This window comes from Falco biarmicus, chromosome 13, assembly GCF_023638135.1.
Source record: "Falco biarmicus isolate bFalBia1 chromosome 13, bFalBia1.pri, whole genome shotgun sequence".
Lineage (NCBI taxonomy): Eukaryota > Metazoa > Chordata > Aves > Falconiformes > Falconidae > Falco > Falco biarmicus.
This window is the reverse complement of record NC_079300.1, coordinates 17,872,363-17,890,917: the sequence shown is the minus strand read 5'-3', so window position 1 is coordinate 17,890,917 and position 18,555 is coordinate 17,872,363. Positions and strand designations below refer to the sequence as shown.

The following is an 18,555-nucleotide window of genomic DNA, read 5'->3' as shown; positions in this document are numbered from 1 at the left end:
TTATTTTTTGCAACAACAAACCGAAGCCCGTCTGCTTTCTCTGGTACTGAAGAATTGTCACTGTGAGCATAGTACCAGAATGTCTTCTAGCAAACTTGCATGTTTTAAAGACCTCAGAATTATTGTCCCTGAGTAAGCTCTGAGTGAATGGGGCATTTTTTCATTCTTGGTAATACATGATCACATTTTTTTAGGTTTGTGTTGCACTTTCTGGTGGGTGTTTTTTGTTTTGTTTTGATGGGTTGGAATTTTTGAAGAGGACTAGGGGGATTTGGCCATTATATCTAGAAGTCATGGTGCTGATTGCCAAAGAAGGTAAATTGAGATATAATTTCTGTTTCAGATCTGTAATACAGATGGAACTGGGTGAATGTTGGTCTGACAAAATATCAGCCCTGTTATTATGGGAATATATGTGCAAATCTGACCGAAGTTCCTGGTTAAGACTTTCCGATCTTATGCGTGTGGCTCATGTGCCATGACTGGAATATTTATATGGCCAGTGCCTGAAAAACAGTTAGTTGATGTCTAGGACACTTTTTCTTCTCCCTCATCTCTTTTCCCCCCATGTCTTATGTTTGTTTCTTTTAGAAAGTGTTTCTATAGCCCGTAATTAACTAAATAAGACTGTATTCTTTTATAAAATGGGAAAAATTTATAAAAATAAAAACAAATTATCTATATAAAACACAAGGGAGTGGGGAGCAATTGTTTTGTTTGACCCTATGCTGTTTAGCATCTAGTAGTAGCAGCGATTGTTTCCAAAGAAAATATTCAGTGGCTTGGTGTAAGCCTCTGTCTATAACAAAGTAGTGGGTACTTGCCCAACAAAAGAGGGTGGGAAAAGTTGAACAAGGTGAGGAAAACTCTGCTTGTAAATTGCAAGCAGTGGTAAAGAAATTGTCACAGACTTACTTTTGAAATGCTTTAGAAATTGTTGATAAGTTTTACTTGATATGAGTAAGTTATACTCGTTTGTGAAATGAAGTAGAAACTTTGAGCTGGACAGATGCGTGACTACCTTGGAATTTTAACTCGTCAAACCATTTTGTGAAGATGAACTTATTTTATTTGAAAATTTTCTTGATTGCTCAAATTGGTCTCTAAAATGACAAAAAATGTTTTAACTTAAATGCATGGGTCCTTCTTGACAATAGAATGTCTTTATAATTGTGTGTTTTAAGTTGTCTATGGTAAAAATTTTACCACATTGGAACAGGAATGACCAAAAGAAGACCAAAGTAAAGAAGAAAACAAGCAATCCGCAGTTTAACGAAAAATTTTATTTCGAGGTAACTTTTTGTGTAGTATTCTGCCTGTTAATCTATTTTATGCAACCCTTCAAATATTTTTAAGCAAGCTGCATAGCAGTACCTAACATAGAAAGCTCTTTTCAAGCAAATTGAAGAGCTTTTACTAGCCTCTCAAATGTAAGTGAATGATGTACTTAGATTAATGGGGGCGGCCAGACAATAGCATTCTCCTTCACAAGCATGTATGTGAAGGTAATTTGTTATCTTAAATCATTTTATATAGCATCTGTTGCCATCAGGAGTTCTGAGGGAATTGTAACATACCCTATGGAATTAGATTTAAATATTTTCCTGAACATTGAGCTAACAGCCACCCACCCCACTCCCCAGCTTATTTCTTTAATAAAACAATGTAGTGATAATACCCAGTAAAGGCTAATATTATTATTTTAAAAAGTTAACTTCTTTCGTTATTTAGGATTTTATTTCAGTTCTGCATGAGTTACCCTACAATAACCATATTACAAGTTTGAATTTTCATCTGTTATTTGCAAGTAAGCATACTATACTGTTCAGCTGAGAGCTGGAATTAGTCTATTACATGTGTCTCAAGTGTATTATAATTTTCTGTGTTTATACAGACCCTGGTCCTGTTGCGGGACTTCAGTGAGAAACTGTTCTATACTTACGTTTAGAGTATCAACATATGGCATGAGTTTCAGTTGACCTGCTCAAGATACTGAGTGTAGTTTCTTAGGAAATAAAGATACTAGGATAAAAAATGTGATCCAAACTGCTCTGGTAACTTTGAGTTATGATTTATTGGAGTTAAACTGAGAATGCAGTCAGTCAAGAAATGAGGAAAATTTAAATAAGAGGTTATAATTGTGGTATAATTAGCGAAAGAAGAGTGGACTTCTTGTTTCCTTAAATATCTCAGAACTAACTTTAATGTTTTCTTGGGGCTCATGCTGAAACCAAATAAATTCTTGTCACTTTCATGTCATACTTCTTGTTTTTTGGTGTTTTTTTTGTAATAGATCTACACTGTAATTCCCTTAGATACTAGCTAGCCCTCATCGGGCTCCACCACGAACCCTTCTTGACCCATTTTTCACCTGCTTTCTGTCAAAGGGCAGTTTGGTGATCTGAACATTTTCCCTTTTAAAAGGAATAGTAATTATTTATCAGTACTAAAGAGGCAGGGTTTTCTTTGTCTTTTGACATCCATAATACAGCAGTAAAAAGTGTGTTAATTTATTTGCAGGTAACCAGGTCCAGCAGTTACACCAAGAAGTCCCAGTTTCAGGTGGAAGAAGAAGATATTGAGAAACTGGAAGTCAGGTAAGTGATGTAGGCTAGAATGTAATTTTATTTTATCATGAATAAACCATAACAGTTTATGATCAAGGCAATAAAAAAAGTTTTATTTTAGTGTAACTCTAGAGAACTACTGATAAGACTCGTAGAAAAGATCCTTCTAACATATAAAATGACTCAAATCTTTAGTGTGTTTCTTACTGAAGATGAGACTTTCTTTTAAGTAAATAGTGGTAGAGTGTATCTAGCAGCTTAAACTTGTTTCCTGTGCCTGTGAATGAAGAGATAAGAGGACCTCACATCAATATATATTAGTTTGGGCACAATATTAATAATAGAAAGACAAAAACTCTTGAAGGCTAGCGTGTGTTTCTTAATAGGCATAAGAAAAATAATGTAGTGGTAAGTTTAAATAACTGTTATAGGAATATCTAAATTAGAATTGTGTGTATATTTAGGAAAATAGTCATGCCCCAACAAATCTAGTATTTTATTTTTTTTTGTTCTTCTTAACAACTGCTGTCTGTCAGAAATGTCAGAGGTAAGAAGTAAGAGAAAAAAACCAAGGTGCATGTCTAGAGTCTGTGATCCCTTTTGAGGTTGTAAGCATATGAGCTGCTGTTTTGAAAAACAAGCGCATGTGTTGGTGTGACATTGCAGTGTGTGCCAAATTCTAGCAATTAGATAGGTATATGTAAATATATTGGTTTAAAAGGTCAGTTGAATTACCTGAGAGGAAATGTGCACAGTTCTGTGGGTGGAGACTGCTCAGAATACATATGTTGCCAATAGCACTTTTATTTACTGATGCAAGGTCTGCAAGTCTAACTTTCACTGTTCGTTTCTTTATCTGTTCTTTATGGGTTAATAAGCCACTTGTTTTATTCTTCTTGATTTAATTAGAATGGAGTGAGATTTCTAACATTTTCTGCCTGCATGCATGTGGATTAGTGCTGTAAGGCAGTTATTGTTAACTTGAAGATTTTTATTTCTCTCTGGGAGGAAAGAAAAATAAGCAATTCTCTTATTTTCAGGGTTGACCTATGGAATAATGGAAACCTGGTACAAGACATCTTTCTAGGAGAAATTAAAGTTCCTGTGAAGGTGTTAAGAAATGAATCATTTCAAGCATGGTGAGAATGGTGGCTCAGTGAATTTGCTTCTATCTTGCAGATCTTCTCTTGCAAAAGATATGTTTTAGTCTATCTGTTAAAATATGTCTTCCTGTTCTAGTCTAGGTAAAATGTCTTTCTATAAAGTTTCCCTGCTCAATAAATTAACCTTGCCAGAGGGTACGTTTAGCTCTTTTCTTCCCCCAGTCTGCCCACTCACACGGAATAGTTCATGTGTGCAAGGGGGAAGCGCAGGGAGTGAAGGAAGACTGACTGTGACTCTTAAAGCCAGCTTGCTGGGTTATAGTGATCTGTGTATGCTTTTCAGCCTAACAGGTAAACCTGGAACTCCTCAGAATTGCACCACTTGTAATTAAATTCCTAAGTCAGACTTCCAGAATGACTGGTGAAGAGTTTATTTAAAAGTAATCATTAAATACGGCCTGCCCCCCCCCCCGCCCCAGGGAGTTTCAGAAAGTATCCTCTGAAACCAGCCCAATGTTATTTCAGGGGAGCAGGCACAGAAGTTTAGAAGTCCCTTCATACCTTACTCTTCCAACTTCAGGAAAGACTGACCTCTGCTTGAAGTGTAACAGCAACCTCCATTCTGAAGTTCTTGCAAGCAGGAGCCAGTCCCTAGCTCCTTTTCTGTCCCAGATGCTTAGCGGCAGAAAGTGATGAGTACAACAGATTCGAATGCCTCAAAGTGTGTAGAATGTTCTGCTTTTAGTGAACCTTTCAGTACAGAGAAAAGAATGAACAAATATTTCACATACCCATGTAGAAAACACACAGGAAGGAAGTGGGTAAATAGGAACTAAATGGAACACAGGTCTTGGCCAGGAGCCATTATGGCTGCGTGCCACATACTCACTACCTCAGGCTCCAGGTGCTTGGAAGTGTTTTAAGCTGAACTCTGATTCTTAGTCTTAGTGTTTGAATGTGATCCTAAACATAAGAAATGTTTATGTCAGTTTTCTTTTACATGGTGCATTGCAGGCACAGGCTTGCTCTGCCAGTGCTGTGAACTGATCAAAAGCTATATGACCATGTCAATATAACAACATGCCTCTGTTAACAGCTTCAAAGAGAAAGGGTAGATTAACGTGGACTCATTACCAGTGTATTGTGTTCATAGAGCTTTTTGAATTGACCTGACTCCTGTCTAGTTCACTTGAAGCACCGATAGACAGATTTGTGTCTGCTAATACACTTCGTAGGCATACCTTGTATTGAACATCTTCATATCCAATTATGATCTGCTTATCAAAGACAGTTCTGTGATAAGAAATAACTAATTTTTTTTATACCGTTACTAATTTACAGAAAATGTTTTTGAATACAGCTGAAGTACAGCAGGTAAAAGAGTATCACTAGTATTAAATATTGGGAAAATAAACAGAAGAGTCATGCTGTTAAGCAGAGGGTCTTGTAAATCAGTTTTACTATATATTAGCACGCCAGCCTGGGCAATGCATCTGATAATTAAAAAAAAAAGTCTGATCTTCCGATTGTAGAAGTAAAAATATATATGCGTGTAAAAGAATATTTGAAAATATGATTTCATTTGTTGGGCAAATGTTGAAACTATGCTGTGACACTACTTAAAAGCTTCTAAAATTTTTGTAGGGCTGCGCCTCCTGTTGGAATACAGTTGAACTACAGCAAAAGCCATTGAATTGTTTAATCTATTTTGTATTGAGAGTAGGAAAAAAGCACATTTTTTTTTTCTCATTTAATCTTTTTTTTTTTTTCCTCATGAATGCAGCCTGTTAAGATTATATAGTTTTACTGGCTTCAGACTAGACCATTTGAATTGATAATGCTAGCTGTTCCATCTGCAACGTCCAACACCCTAAATATAACTTCGGTGAAAAATGAGAAGGTTGAACATAATTTCTAACTTTCCGCTCTCCCAGTTGAGATACAAGAAGTATATCCTATTTCACTGTTCAGAAAGATATGAGGAAATAAATACATGTTTCATTATGTGCTGAAGATGCATCAAATGCTGCTCCTTTTTTTACTTTACTCTCAAGTTTTTTAATATGACTTTTATTGTCAGTTTTCAGACTCGGTTTCTGAATACTGAAGTAATTAAATGCCATACTTAACTTTATTGTAGAATTAGTCAAGTTAAAGAAATGTCATTTAAAACTTTTTAATTGCCCTGTTGCTTTCAGGTACTTACTTCAACCAAGAGAAAATGGAAACAAATCTTCTAAAAGTGATGATTTGGGATCACTTAGATTAAATATCTGTTATACTGAAGACTGTGTGCTTCCATCTGAATACTACACTTCCCTAAGAAACTTGCTGCTAAAATCATCAGATGTTCAGGTACTTCAGTTGAAAATATCTTTTAAAATTAAAACTTAGTGAATTATGCAATTATGTATAAAACAGTATGAATTATGCATAATTCAGAGAATTTTTGTTGTTCCATTGTGCAAATTACTTCTGTCACAGCCAGATGAGCAGCCTGTAGAAAGCATTTACTTCTGCTCCAAACTACCAAGATTTTCTTCTTACTTTAGAAAAACCAGCAGAGATAGTGTGCTGTGTGACTGGAAGAGATAAACTTTCTTCTCGTTGGTTGCCCCAGCTGCTATTGGCCCCCTGAGTATAGTGGTTTTCAGGGGACATTGATCCATTATTGGCCATGAAGGGGCAGATAATCACCTTTACCAAAAATAGTTGCTTCAGAATTGATTTCTAATTCAGCTTCTTCTGAATTGCTTCTGTCTTCCCCAGTGTGTTAATCAACGTGTCTGGATTTCTCACCTGGACATGGTGACAAAGAGGGAAGTGTTGTAGATGGCTACTGTAACCTTGAGATGGGAATCAGATTCTAGTAACCAGGTTTTGTATTCCTAGGTCTTTTATAGCCTTTCTTCGGTGTTGGTGAAGTACCGGCACAGGAGAAGAAGAGTGAAGAGGAAGCAGATTGTGACTAAAATTTTTCCTAGCCCATATTCAGATACTACTTCACTGGAAGTCGGGAAGACCTGACTGTGTAGCTAGTGGCAGTCAGCGGCTGTCTTTGTCACTTAAATGAAATAATATTGTCAGTTGTTTTTTTTTTAATTGGAATTTCCAGCTGTAGAATGGCAACCAACAGAAGTGTGAGAACTGTGTTTTAATGTGCTCTGATTAAATTTCTGAAGTCCTATAAAGATATACGACACTATAGTACAGCAATTGCTTTACTGCCTCTTCCTGGGATATGTGACGAAGCCATAGTGTAGCCCTTTAGGGAGAATGAGAAGCGTGAGTAGATGCTGAGTTTGATTCTCAAATGTCAAGTACAGAGTAGATAGTAGCAATTTTCAGTTAAGTATTTCTGTAGAACAGAAACTTTCAGTTGCCATATTATACAGCAGATATTGAAACTTTCTTCTAAGAAGCTGTATCTGTAGTCTTGTTAGATTTGATCTGTCCTTTACCAAATACATGTAGAACATTTAACTACTTCGCTGATGATTTCATGTTCTGCTTTCTTACAGCCGATTTCTGCATCTGCTGCCTACATACTGAGTGAAGTTTGTCGAGACAAGTATGATGCTGTTCTGCCTCTTGTACGATTGTTGCTACACCACCATAAGCTAGTTCCATTTGTTGCTGCAGTGGCAGAACTAGATCTGAAGGACACACAGTATGTATTTCATGTTTAGTGATGTCATGCCTTTTAAAATTACTCTAAGAGTTTCGAAGGGCTTCATGATACAATATTAATAAGTGAACATGTTGATTTCTTTCATTATGTAAAACTGACTAAATACATTAATCTTTTAATGCTAGTTCATAAAAACATTCATTAAAATCATATTGAAGCTGGGAGTCAGTTAGTAATTGTGTGCTATTTGATAAATTTTCTTATAGCTAGTATACAGCTAAACATAAGAAGCTAGCAGTCTAGAGTTGTGTCTAAGAACATAGTTTTTGTTTCAAAATGTCATAATTTGGCCACGCTTAAAATTTTACTGGTCATTAGATGGGTACTTAATGTTTTTAAAATTCTTGAGAATCTTAGCCTGTTTACTTTAGTATGTGACTTAAATGAGGGGTACTCTTTTACTGCAAAGATGCCTTGTAAGTATGTGTCCTCCTGCATGCCTTGAAAGTAGCAAGCACAGGAGCTTTTCCAAGTAGCAGCTTATGGCCTGTGAATTTGTAGCCCTGTGGTTAGGAGAAAAATGAAGTAGACCTGAGTAGTGGCCACTGAGGTGCCGAGTCATGTCCTGTGGAGATGTGGAAGGGATTTTGTCACCACAGAGTAGTTCATTTCAAAGCTGACCTACTCGAGATTTAAATAAGTTGAGACAGTTTAATTGTGTAGAAAGAGGTGACGCATGGAAAATAATTTTCTAAACTGTGTTTTAGTACACACATTCCTTTCCATTATAATTGAACTGTAACAAAGAAAGATTAAACTAAATCTCTTTGATTAGAAAGGTTTACTTTGCATAGCTGGCTCTCAGTTTTCTTCAACAGCTATAATGAATTAAAAGCATAACCCTAGATTAAATATGTTTTGGTCAAACTGAGTTTATCAATATAGTGTAGCAGCATGCTATTTATTGTAGCTCTAAGATATTTTTTTTCACCCAGACTGCTGGAGGAAGAATTGTATATTGGTGAGTTACAAGGTTTCATTATTTTGGAATTTCCCCAATTGTTGTTTCTCACATTCAGCACTGGATTATAACTTCCTTTGTCTAAAATTTCTTAGGCTTTTCCGTATGGTTTTATGTTCCTCGTTTTGGTAATAGCTGTAATAATATTCTTGTTTATTCTCTTTCTGTTCCTGAGTAGTGCTTTTGTAAGCTGGGTATCTAGGTTCTGGAATTCCTCACTGAAACATGTGAAAAAAATAGTTATTTAAAGACAAGATAAAGTATTAATCGGGTTCTGTAACTGAGCTTCTTTTTTTTTCCCCCTGTTCAAATAAAATAAATTGTTTTCTTACAGAGAAGCAAACACAGTCTTCAGAGGCAACTCGTTAGCAACTCGCTGTGTAGATGAAATGATGAAAATAGTGGGGAAGCACTACCTAAAGGTTACTTTGAAACCGGTTATTGATGAGGTAGGATATCCTACTTGAAACTCTTTCAGGGCAGTTAGCCGCTGGAGCATCCAGTCTCTTTGATAGCCATTCTTCTTACAGCTTCTTTTGTGGTAGTGATCGGTCGGGTGGGGGAATTCTAGAGGAAAGTTAAACTGAGCAATAATTCATGAAGTTCAGTGGAAGGAGCTGCTTTTTGTTATTTTTGTTTCAGATGCTTGAAAATAAGCAGTCAATGATAGTTGCTCCAGCCTGTAACACATCGCAGAATTTATCAGCATGATGCTTTAAGTAATTGCTGCATATAAAAAGTCACACACAAAAGTGACTATGACTACTGCATGCTGTTATGGATAGTTAGAACCTATTTTGAGTTTTTACTGCTATATCTAGGACAGAATCTGGTTTTAAATAGGTGCATTTCCATGATTTCTGTCCGAAAAATTGAACTCCTGTAGTTTTGTTTGTTTCAGATATGCGAGTCTCCTAAACCCTGTGAAATAGATCCCATTAAATTACGAGAAGGGGATAACGTAGACATTAATATGGTGAGTTTCCTAATTTGTTTTTCCTAATTTAAACTTTAACAATCTGATACAAAAACATTTTAAAAAGCAACTCTGTATAGTGGAAAATAAGTGGTAGCAGTATAATTGTCTGATTCTTGAGTAAGCACAGAACTTGCATTTTCTTATCCCTGGTTATGAACGCATCAAAGGAAAAGTCCAGTGGAAAGTGTGACAGGGAGGACAAGCTGAACAGGATTAGTCTTCCTTACCAATTTGTTGGGTGTTGTGATTCCTGATGTTTTGTACTTCGCATCTAATGAAGGACGTAATTAGGACTGCTTTAACACTTTTGATTGAAGTTTTGCTTGCTGCCTGCCTGTTAAGAGGATGACATTTAAGGCAATAGTTGCGGCAACAAACTGAATTAATTCACTAGGTGTGCATCGGAAGTGCTCCTTACTTATAACATGTTGTTGTCAAATATTATTAGGCTTTTCAAATATGCACTGTACTAAAATATATAATTGAATAGTCAGGCAATGTTCTGATAAAAGCAATTGTACTGTTACGTTTATGTTCAGAAAAAAACATAAATGCAAATGTTAATGGTCTGAAAAAATACCTTTTTTCATAATTGCAGGAAAATCTACGCTATTATGTAGACAAAGTATTCCGTGAAATTGTGCGGTCAAGTATAAGTTGCCCTACCCTAATGTGTGATGTTTTTTATTCTTTGAGGCATCTGGCTGCCAAACGATTTCCACGTAAGTGTTCTCTAAAATCTTCTGAAAATGGTGTTCAGAGTGGTACTTGCCTTCTACAGTTAACTTATGGGGATTGTTAAAATTCTTGCCTTGTCCAAAGCTGTGCCCTGAACCTTCTCACCTTGACAATCGGGTATTTGTTTTTTCTGCCAGTCTGTAAGCCAGAGTAAAGCCCTATGGTCAATCAGCAGGAGCTATGTGTTTTCTGATAAAAAAATGTAGCAGGTCAGAAACACTGCAAGATAGCAGCAAATAAGAAGTTGCTAATAAAAGTATGAGACAACAAAAGAAAAGCACAAGTAATACAGAAGAGATTTAGTTGATATACATGTAAAATTTGGAAGAGCTTATCTGTTGATTGCTTTTAAAGGAGCAAGATGTAGTCTTGAAAATAAGTACTTATCTTAACTACAGGAACTGCAACTGTTGACTATTACCAGCACATTCGTAACATATGTGAAGTTAGCTTTACTACTATAACTTTACTACTTATGGATAGTTTTGAGGAGGGTGGATAATGTAAAATATTTAGTACATTTGTAATATGACCAATATTAGAACAATTTAATTGTTTCAGAATGGTTTGAATATAGGAATAATGTGGTAGATCGGAAATACTCTTATACAACAGTCAGTTAAAATCTGAAATGTTGTGTTAATAGGCTATAAATGAAGAATATCCTTCTCATAATCTGGAACCTTTCTCTGATCCATGTTTGTCACTGGAACTGATGCCATAAAGTCATCTAATTTAGACAGTCCTTTCAGAATAGCTAACTTCCCAGACAGGTCAGATTGAAGTAGTCAGTCAGAATAAGAATGTGATCGCATTATATTTCCCAGTATAAAGTTGTAAATATCTGCAAAATAGTAAATGAGAAAGTCCTCATGACAATTATGTATCAACATGGGTTTATGATGCAACTCAGAATTGGAGTTGGTTGTTCATATGTATTGACTAAGTTTGTTGTGCAGCATTAATGTATTTGAGTTGATCGGTGTTTAGCTTTATGGGTAAATAAACCCAATAGCCCTAGTGTTTCAAGGCAACTGCTAGAGTATTTTCTCTTTTGGGTCAATGTATATACAGCTGTACCTAATCAACACTCTGTATGTAAATGTATGCAATATTCTCATCATTCCTAATAGTGGAGCTGATGAGCCAGTTTTACAAGAACAACTTATTTTCAGAGGAAGAAACCCTCCATTATAAGTAGAACACTTCTTACTGCGGTCACCTTGCTCATTTCATGCACTTCATTGGTTTCTCTATTCTGTTTTAAAATACATGTCTCCTTAAGAAGATAACATCAGAGGATTTTTATGTCTTCATTGTTTCCTGTTAAGTTCAGTGCATGTTACATTTCATGGTTTTTCTCTGCAGATGACCCTCATGTGCAGTATTCTGCAGTGAGCAGCTTTGTGTTTCTTCGTTTCTTTGCTGTAGCCGTAGTCTCACCTCATACTTTTCATTTACGACCTCACCATCCAGTAAGTTTCGTGAAGCTTTGTTCTGGTTTATTCATGACAGTCAGATCTGTTTATCTGGGAAGGTGTAAATTACTTTCAGTGGGTCTGTCACTGGGAAATAAGATTACTAAATGTCTCTTAAGTCGAGTTTTCAATTTTATACCTCACCAGAGGAACTAAGGCATTTGCAGTTCTTTAAGCATCAGATTTTTCAGTCTCTAGGAGGGTGAGGTGTTCTCAGATGATGTAAAAGAGCTATTGATATTAAAGACACTCTGCCTTTTTTTTTTTTTTGGAATGTGCTGCTTGCTTTGGACAGTGACATGGGGTTCTTGGGAAGGCGTATGCCTGAACTGCGTTTGTTTTTTACACCGTGGAAGTTAAATATCCAGATGTCACTTTTACTACTTAAAAAGTATTTTGATTTGTGTCTTAAATGAGGGATGTAGAGTTATCCAGTACTTGGTCTGTGTATTTCTGGACTCAGCTAGTTGCAGCGGGTTGCCTAATGTTCTGTTCTCAAATTGCCAAGTAGATATTCATTACAAAACCCAAACTTTAAAGACAGGGATATGAAGAAAAAAACCCTGTAATATTTTCATGTAACATTTGTATGAAATCTTCTGCTCCAGAAGTGTATCTTTGTTAGCTTATTTAATCTACTTAATATTTGTTGTGCTTTCAAAAGAAACAAATGTACTTACTTAGATTAATTCCTTTTACCTTATCCAGTTTGTCCAGTGAAAAGATTGCAGGATTTTATCACTTGAGGGTTAAACGTTTCAACGGGAACAGCAAGGCCCCTTTCTGTGGCTGTATTTATAACTGTGTACAATGCAACCAGTGACGTAGCAAACAAATCAAGAAAAAACCTTAAAGACCAAGTTTTAAGTTCAGTTTGTATTATGAAAATGTCTACCATTTGTCCAGCAGTAGTACATAGTGGTAAGCGTTAAGTTTTGAATAGTGCAAAAGCATTAGATGTGTAGTAATAATTTCAGGATTTGAGGAGTTTGAGATGTTTTACAGGTAAAGTATTTTTCTAAGTACTAGTACGAAATTCGAGTGGTAGTGAGTAAAATACTAAACACTGTGCAATAGCTTATAAAATATATTTACAAAGCACAAGTAAAGATAGAGGACAAAACTGCATATACATTTCTTCTCTTCACATGAAGAAAAGGAATGAAAATGTGAGATTTATTGCTACATTGTGATTTTTGTGACACTTTAATTTTTAAATCAAAGTTTTACTTAAAAATGTGTGTGCGTGGAGAAAGTAACCTCTGAATTTTTTTCTTTATTTTAGGATGCACAGACTTCTAGAACATTAACTCTTATATCAAAAGCCATCCAGACTTTGGGGAGTTGGGGAAGTTTGACCAAAAGCAAACTTGTAAGGCTACTAAAATTCTTACTCATTTCATAGATAACATTCTTTGAAAGTTTATTTATTTTAATATACCTTTTCTTGCAGTCAAGTTTCAAGGAGACGTTTATGTGTGAGTTTTTCAAAACATTTCAAGAAGAAAAATTTACTGAATCTGTTAAAAAGGTACGTTTCAACTAGATTATTTTTTCTTTTATGGTTGGTGTATTTGATAAGTCTTAATTATTAGAAGGTTGTGTTGTTGCTCAGTTTTCTACTAGAGAGAAAAACAAAAATGGTAGTCCACTTGAGGTGTTTTTAAAAAAATATTCACAAAAAATCTACACAAGTTATACATAGTGGACTAAGCTAATCTGTATTTTTTTAAAATGTAATTTTTTTGAAACAGACTTCATTAAATCTGCAATTTCAGAACTAATTAAAGAAATCTTCTGTGGCTTATGGATATACCTTGCTACAGTGTTCCGAGTCCTTCCAATATATTTTAATTTCATCTGTTGCATAAAGTAACTGTTCTGTTCCAGGAAAAACTATACATGTATATTTTCAAAATAGCTTTTGGTTGTTCTGTGTTTCTGAATGGTATATATTCCCTGTGTATTTTTCCCTAAGTTCCTAGATGATGTTTCATCTACTGAAAGCAAAGAGCCCAGTGGTCTGAGTGAGCCAGTACATCTGAAAGAAGGGTAAATACATCTTGAATCTGTGTTGTCCAAAACGGAACAGTCTTCACTGTTTTCTCGTTAATGCTCAGTAAAATGTTAGTCATACTGTAGAAATTACGGTATCTGTAACTTGTGATAAAGCTTTCTTAGTTTGCAGAATTAGTTTAAACCCGCAGCTGTAAAGTTTTGTAACTCGTTGAAGTACTTCGGAAAAGATACTTAAAAGCAGCTTAAAACTTATTAAAGCCTGCCTCCATTTCTGTTACAATTCAGTGTGTGCTCTGTGATGGTTTATTCAGAATTCTGAAAGTGTGTTTAAAAAAGAATGTATTAATTCAATCTAGAATTCCCTTGCATGCTGTTGAAGCCCAGCCAGCTAAATCTTCTGCCTTTGAACTAGAAGCAAATTACCCTGGAGTTGGAATACTTAACAGTAAATAATAAAATGCTTTTACAAAAATAGAGGTGAAAATCACTTTAAGAAATGAACTGTTGTTTTATGTTGATCAAGAGTACCTGATGAATTAATTCAAACAATATGTATGGGGGGAAAAATACTTGTGTTTATCTGAGCAGGTTCATAGCAAATAAAGATAATTCTGTGAAACAAGCATCCAATTTCAAACAAGGAAGAAATGTACCTCTTGTTAAAATACTGAACAGAACAGAAATGGAGGAGGCAACTGTAGTGGATCAACACTTAAAAGTGTACTGAATACAGTTTCTATCTACCCTTGTATTGAGTCATGTTCAACATGATTTCATTTATGTTCAGTTTATGATCCAGATGAGGCCAAGTACATTCACATATAGAAAGTAGCAGGGAGGAGAGAATCTTGTAGTTGGATGCACCTTACTCCCTTTAGGGAAACTTTGGAGTTGTAGGTCTGAGTACGTATGTACTCACTCCAAATTTACTGCCACAAACAAGAGTCTAGATTGTATATTTTTCAAACTCCTTTCCTGTTTATGGAACGCTGTACATGATCAGCATATTGGGAGGAAATCCTGAGGATCTATTTTGAACAACTAGTAGATTATTTTTTTTGTAATCTACAACGAAGTAGGTTTTTATGCTGCTGCATGATGAATAATGTGCTATCTCAATAAACGGGTTTGGAAGCTCTTCAGAAAACTAATGGTTGTACTGTTATTTGATTTTGTCTTTACAGAGAAATGTATAAAAGAGCTCAGGGAAGGACTCGGATTGGTAAAAAGAATTTCAAGAAGCGGTGGTTCTGTTTAACAACTAGAGAATTCACCTACCACAAACAGCAAGGTAGAGTTTATTTATTTTACAGTTAATTTTATTTTCTCAGTATTTTCTAAGTATTTGCATCTGATTTGCACTTTTTAAAATGCATATATACTGAAGTATATATGTTACAGTTACCTTTGCCCTGATTACAAAACACTTCTGATTCATGTATTTTCTCAATTAAAAAAATGCACATTTTGAGAACTTAACCTACAGTACCAGTGCAATGAGGTGATAAAACAATTTCTTAAAAATCAATTCACGCATCTGTTGACAATTTTTTTAGATAAAGAACCAATTTTCACTATTCCAATCAAAAACATCCTTGCAGTTGAGAAACTTGATGAGAGCTCCTTCAACAAGAAAAATGTGAGTCAAATGATAGTTTATATGTAATTCTTGATGTGTTATTTAAATAAAGGATTATAATTAGCTTATAGAGTTACTGTAACCCTATTACTAAACACTTCAGCAAAAAATCTTCTTTGGATCAGGAATAAAAAGCTGTATACAGTATTTTCAAGTAGTCTGAACATGGAACTTAACCTGGAGATTTTGATGCCTGCACCAACTTTTCTGACTGAGGATATGACTTCTGCCCCGACCCCATTTCCAAATTACTACTGTGACCTTATTACAAAGCACTTTTATGTAAGGTATTGGAAGTATGTATTATATTATACTCTACTAAAAATGTAATATTATCAAACTTAGATTTAATCCTCTTGATGAGAACTTCCTACAATACCTTAATCAGCTGAGACAGTTGTCTGCTTACAGCCTCATTCTGGACTGGTAGCACATCAGTGTTTCTGTTGTTTTTTAATGCAGAATTCTGAGGCAGTGATAAAAATACAGCTGTTACTTAGGCTGACGATGGCTAAAGGGAGTCTTCTGGGAATCTTCTGTTACTTTCAGGGTATGAAGGATAAAGTCTGAGGTCAACAGTTAAAGATATGTGAATGAAGAGAACAGAAAATGCATCATGTTCTATTTCTTAAAGGATTCTATTTTGGACGAGGAAATGGTGTAGGTGGAACAAGGGAGTTGTTTTTGTTTTCTGGGATTTTTTTCCTCCTAAATAGGGCTGTCTAGTAAAATGAAAGAGGTGAATAGTCTTCAGAAGTCTTCCTTTCTCCTAATTTGGCTTTTCAAAGTCCAGGCGATTCAACAATCTATTTTGACATATTCAAAATTGCTCAATAACTGGAATTTTTAACTAAACAGAATAACGTTGTGTTCCTTCTACAGATGTTTCAAGTACTACATGGAGAAAAACCGCTCTACATCCAAGCAAATAACTGTGTAGAAGCTAGTGAGTGGATAGAAGCTCTTTGCCGGGTAACAAGATGCAACCAGAAGAGGCTTAGTTTTTACCATCCTTCTGCTTTTCTGAATGGAAACTGGCTTTGCTGCAAGGCTACAACAGAGAACACTGTGGGCTGTGCTCGTTGCACCGCGTAAGTTGCTTCTCAAATGAAAATAGATATGTTTTGTAGGACAAATAATGTATGATTCCCTATAGAACTTGAAAATCAAAGGCAAGGCTTTTCTTGTCTTTTAACATTAGCAAGTTAAGCTACTAAAAACAGGACTTATTAATAAGGCCCAAAGTACTGGATTTTACTAAATCTGTTTGTCAGGCAGAAGGTAACAGATTCAGCATGTAAACTGGAAATACTGAATGGTTGATTTCTTTCCAGGCAGAACAATAGATTTAATAGCTTAAGTTTATTCATTTGCTGTGCTGAATGGAGAAATATGACATGCCTAGGTCATCTATATGAAATAATTGAAATACCTTGCTGCAGAGGGCTCAGCCTGGAAGTTGGTCTCTTTCCTTAATTACACTGCTTTGTTTTATACAGTTGCTGTTTTTATTTTAGCCTCACATCTTTTAAAAGTGTACTAAGAAAATTAGCTAAATAATCTTGGATGTAGATTATGACAAATCATTTGAGTTTTATACATATGTCAGGAAAATTAGTAACTTCTTGTAATGCATTAATGCCTTTCTTTAAGCTGCTGATTTCTGAAAACAAGTGCTCTGATATTTTTAAAAATAAATTAAACCTGTTCTAGATAGGCTGTGTAAATTACAGCCTAAAGATCTCACTCCTCTAAAGTTCATTATAAGTCCTACAAGATAACTTTCTGAAAATACATATACTTCTTCCATGTTGCTCAGTTTATTCTTATGTTAGGTTTCTCAACAGTTCAAAAGATTCCCATCACTAAATAACTTTTGGTTTTGTTTTTCTGATTTTTTTTAACTGTTCTGGTTTAGGAATATATCTTCTCCTTCTATTCTGGTTACCTTTCAAATATAGCAGATTTTAAAATAAGTATTTAACTGTCATTTAATAAAAATTCCCAATGGAATTTATTATTCAGTATGTCCAGAGAAGAAATATTTCAAAAATATCAAAGTAAGGTTAAAAGCGCTATTTAGTATTGCTGTGCTCGCTGCCCTCAAAGCTGTATATACCTGTTTCTTTAGAACATTTGTCATGGATGCTGTTTTGTGTAGCAATTGTGAAGCTGTCTGTGAATGATAGACATTAAAAAGCTGCTAAGTACACTGCAACAGAATCAGTTTTTACTTGTTTTCAAACCTTTCAGGAATGACTCCCATTGACTACCATCTCTTTTTTCACCTTCTAGAGACGTTCCTGCTGATACTCAAATTGAGATAGATGGAGACAGAGAGACAGAAAGAATTTACTCACTTTTCACTATCAACATGTCTAAACTACAGAAGTTGGAAGGTACTCAATATAATTCTTCTGCATTATTATTTGATACTCTTCAGCTTTAATCCTTTAGGCCCATAACATCAGTTTGGTGTCTTAGCAAGTAATCTGAAAATAATAGAGAATAGAGACACAGAATATATTTTTGTCATTCTGGTGCTCTGGTATCAAACATTCTTCACTTATTTTTTTACAGCAGACATCAGGCATGCACATTTTTCTAATTGAATTTGCATATATGATTTATCTTTAGTAGTCTACACCAAGACAGTAACTGTAGCCAGTTGCTCTTCTGTCGTTGTCCTTTTCCTGAGTATGGATGGAGTGGATTCTGTTTAATATGGTTGAGTTGCAAGAAAGCACTGATCTTCTGTTCATGTGAACTGGAGAGGGCTGGATGCTCAAGATGCTGAACACAGCCTCCAGAGAATAAGTCACAGAACTGTAAATACACGTAGCTGATAGTGTCTCCTGCTTTTGTGTTAACCCATGTTATGATAACCTAGAGTAACTTCACATTCCAGAATTTCAGAATCATCATTTACCTAAGAGTTAGATCTGTTTGTTAATTACTGAAATTCTAATTGGGATAATTGTGATAATTTTTGTAGAGGCTTGCGGAAGTATAGCAGTGTATCAAGGTCCACGGAAAGAACCAGATGATTATTCTAACTTCACAATTGAAGATTCTGTAGCAACTTTTCATACACTGAAACAGATAATAGATATAGTAGAAAAGCTGAATGAATCGCATGAAAAGTACCGAAAGAAGAGATCATCTAGTGCTAAATATGGTAGTGAGTAAGTATCCTACGTACTTTTGTCATACATAAATGTGTATTTTTAAAAAATAAATCACAGAAAAAGGCCAGGCTTGTTGAGGTGAAGATCATTAAGCTAAAGGTGGATTTAGACAACAGAAAGACATGGAGAACACAACGTACATCGTTTGTAACAATGAAGCCTTTTACCAGTAGTTAGAAGATACAAGTTCCT

The 18,555-nt window shown here is 35.2% G+C and overlaps 1 protein-coding gene across 3 annotated transcripts in view; it reads left to right on the top strand.

Annotated features, from left to right (window-relative positions):
* Positions 1 to 18,555, top strand: part of RASA2 (RAS p21 protein activator 2) — a 51,391-nt gene that overhangs the window by 29,412 nt on the left and 3,424 nt on the right. The window contains exons 7-23 of one of the 3 annotated variants that reach the window (XM_056358570.1): positions 1,220 to 1,292; positions 2,521 to 2,597; positions 3,608 to 3,706; positions 5,869 to 6,025; positions 7,192 to 7,340; positions 8,657 to 8,771; positions 9,209 to 9,298; positions 9,900 to 10,023; positions 11,408 to 11,514; positions 12,803 to 12,889; positions 12,971 to 13,048; positions 13,496 to 13,569; positions 14,721 to 14,827; positions 15,093 to 15,175; positions 16,058 to 16,266; positions 17,471 to 17,574; positions 18,171 to 18,360. In XM_056358570.1, the coding sequence (XP_056214545.1) occupies positions 1,220 to 1,292; positions 2,521 to 2,597; positions 3,608 to 3,706; positions 5,869 to 6,025; positions 7,192 to 7,340; positions 8,657 to 8,771; positions 9,209 to 9,298; positions 9,900 to 10,023; positions 11,408 to 11,514; positions 12,803 to 12,889; positions 12,971 to 13,048; positions 13,496 to 13,569; positions 14,721 to 14,827; positions 15,093 to 15,175; positions 16,058 to 16,266; positions 17,471 to 17,574; positions 18,171 to 18,360 (1,923 nt within the window). The remainder of the gene's footprint in view (positions 1 to 1,219; positions 1,293 to 2,520; positions 2,598 to 3,607; positions 3,707 to 5,868; positions 6,026 to 7,191; positions 7,341 to 8,656; positions 8,772 to 9,208; positions 9,299 to 9,899; positions 10,024 to 11,407; positions 11,515 to 12,802; positions 12,890 to 12,970; positions 13,049 to 13,495; positions 13,570 to 14,720; positions 14,828 to 15,092; positions 15,176 to 16,057; positions 16,267 to 17,470; positions 17,575 to 18,170; positions 18,361 to 18,555) is intronic. The other 2 variants (XM_056358571.1, XM_056358572.1) reach the window with 2 other exon arrangements.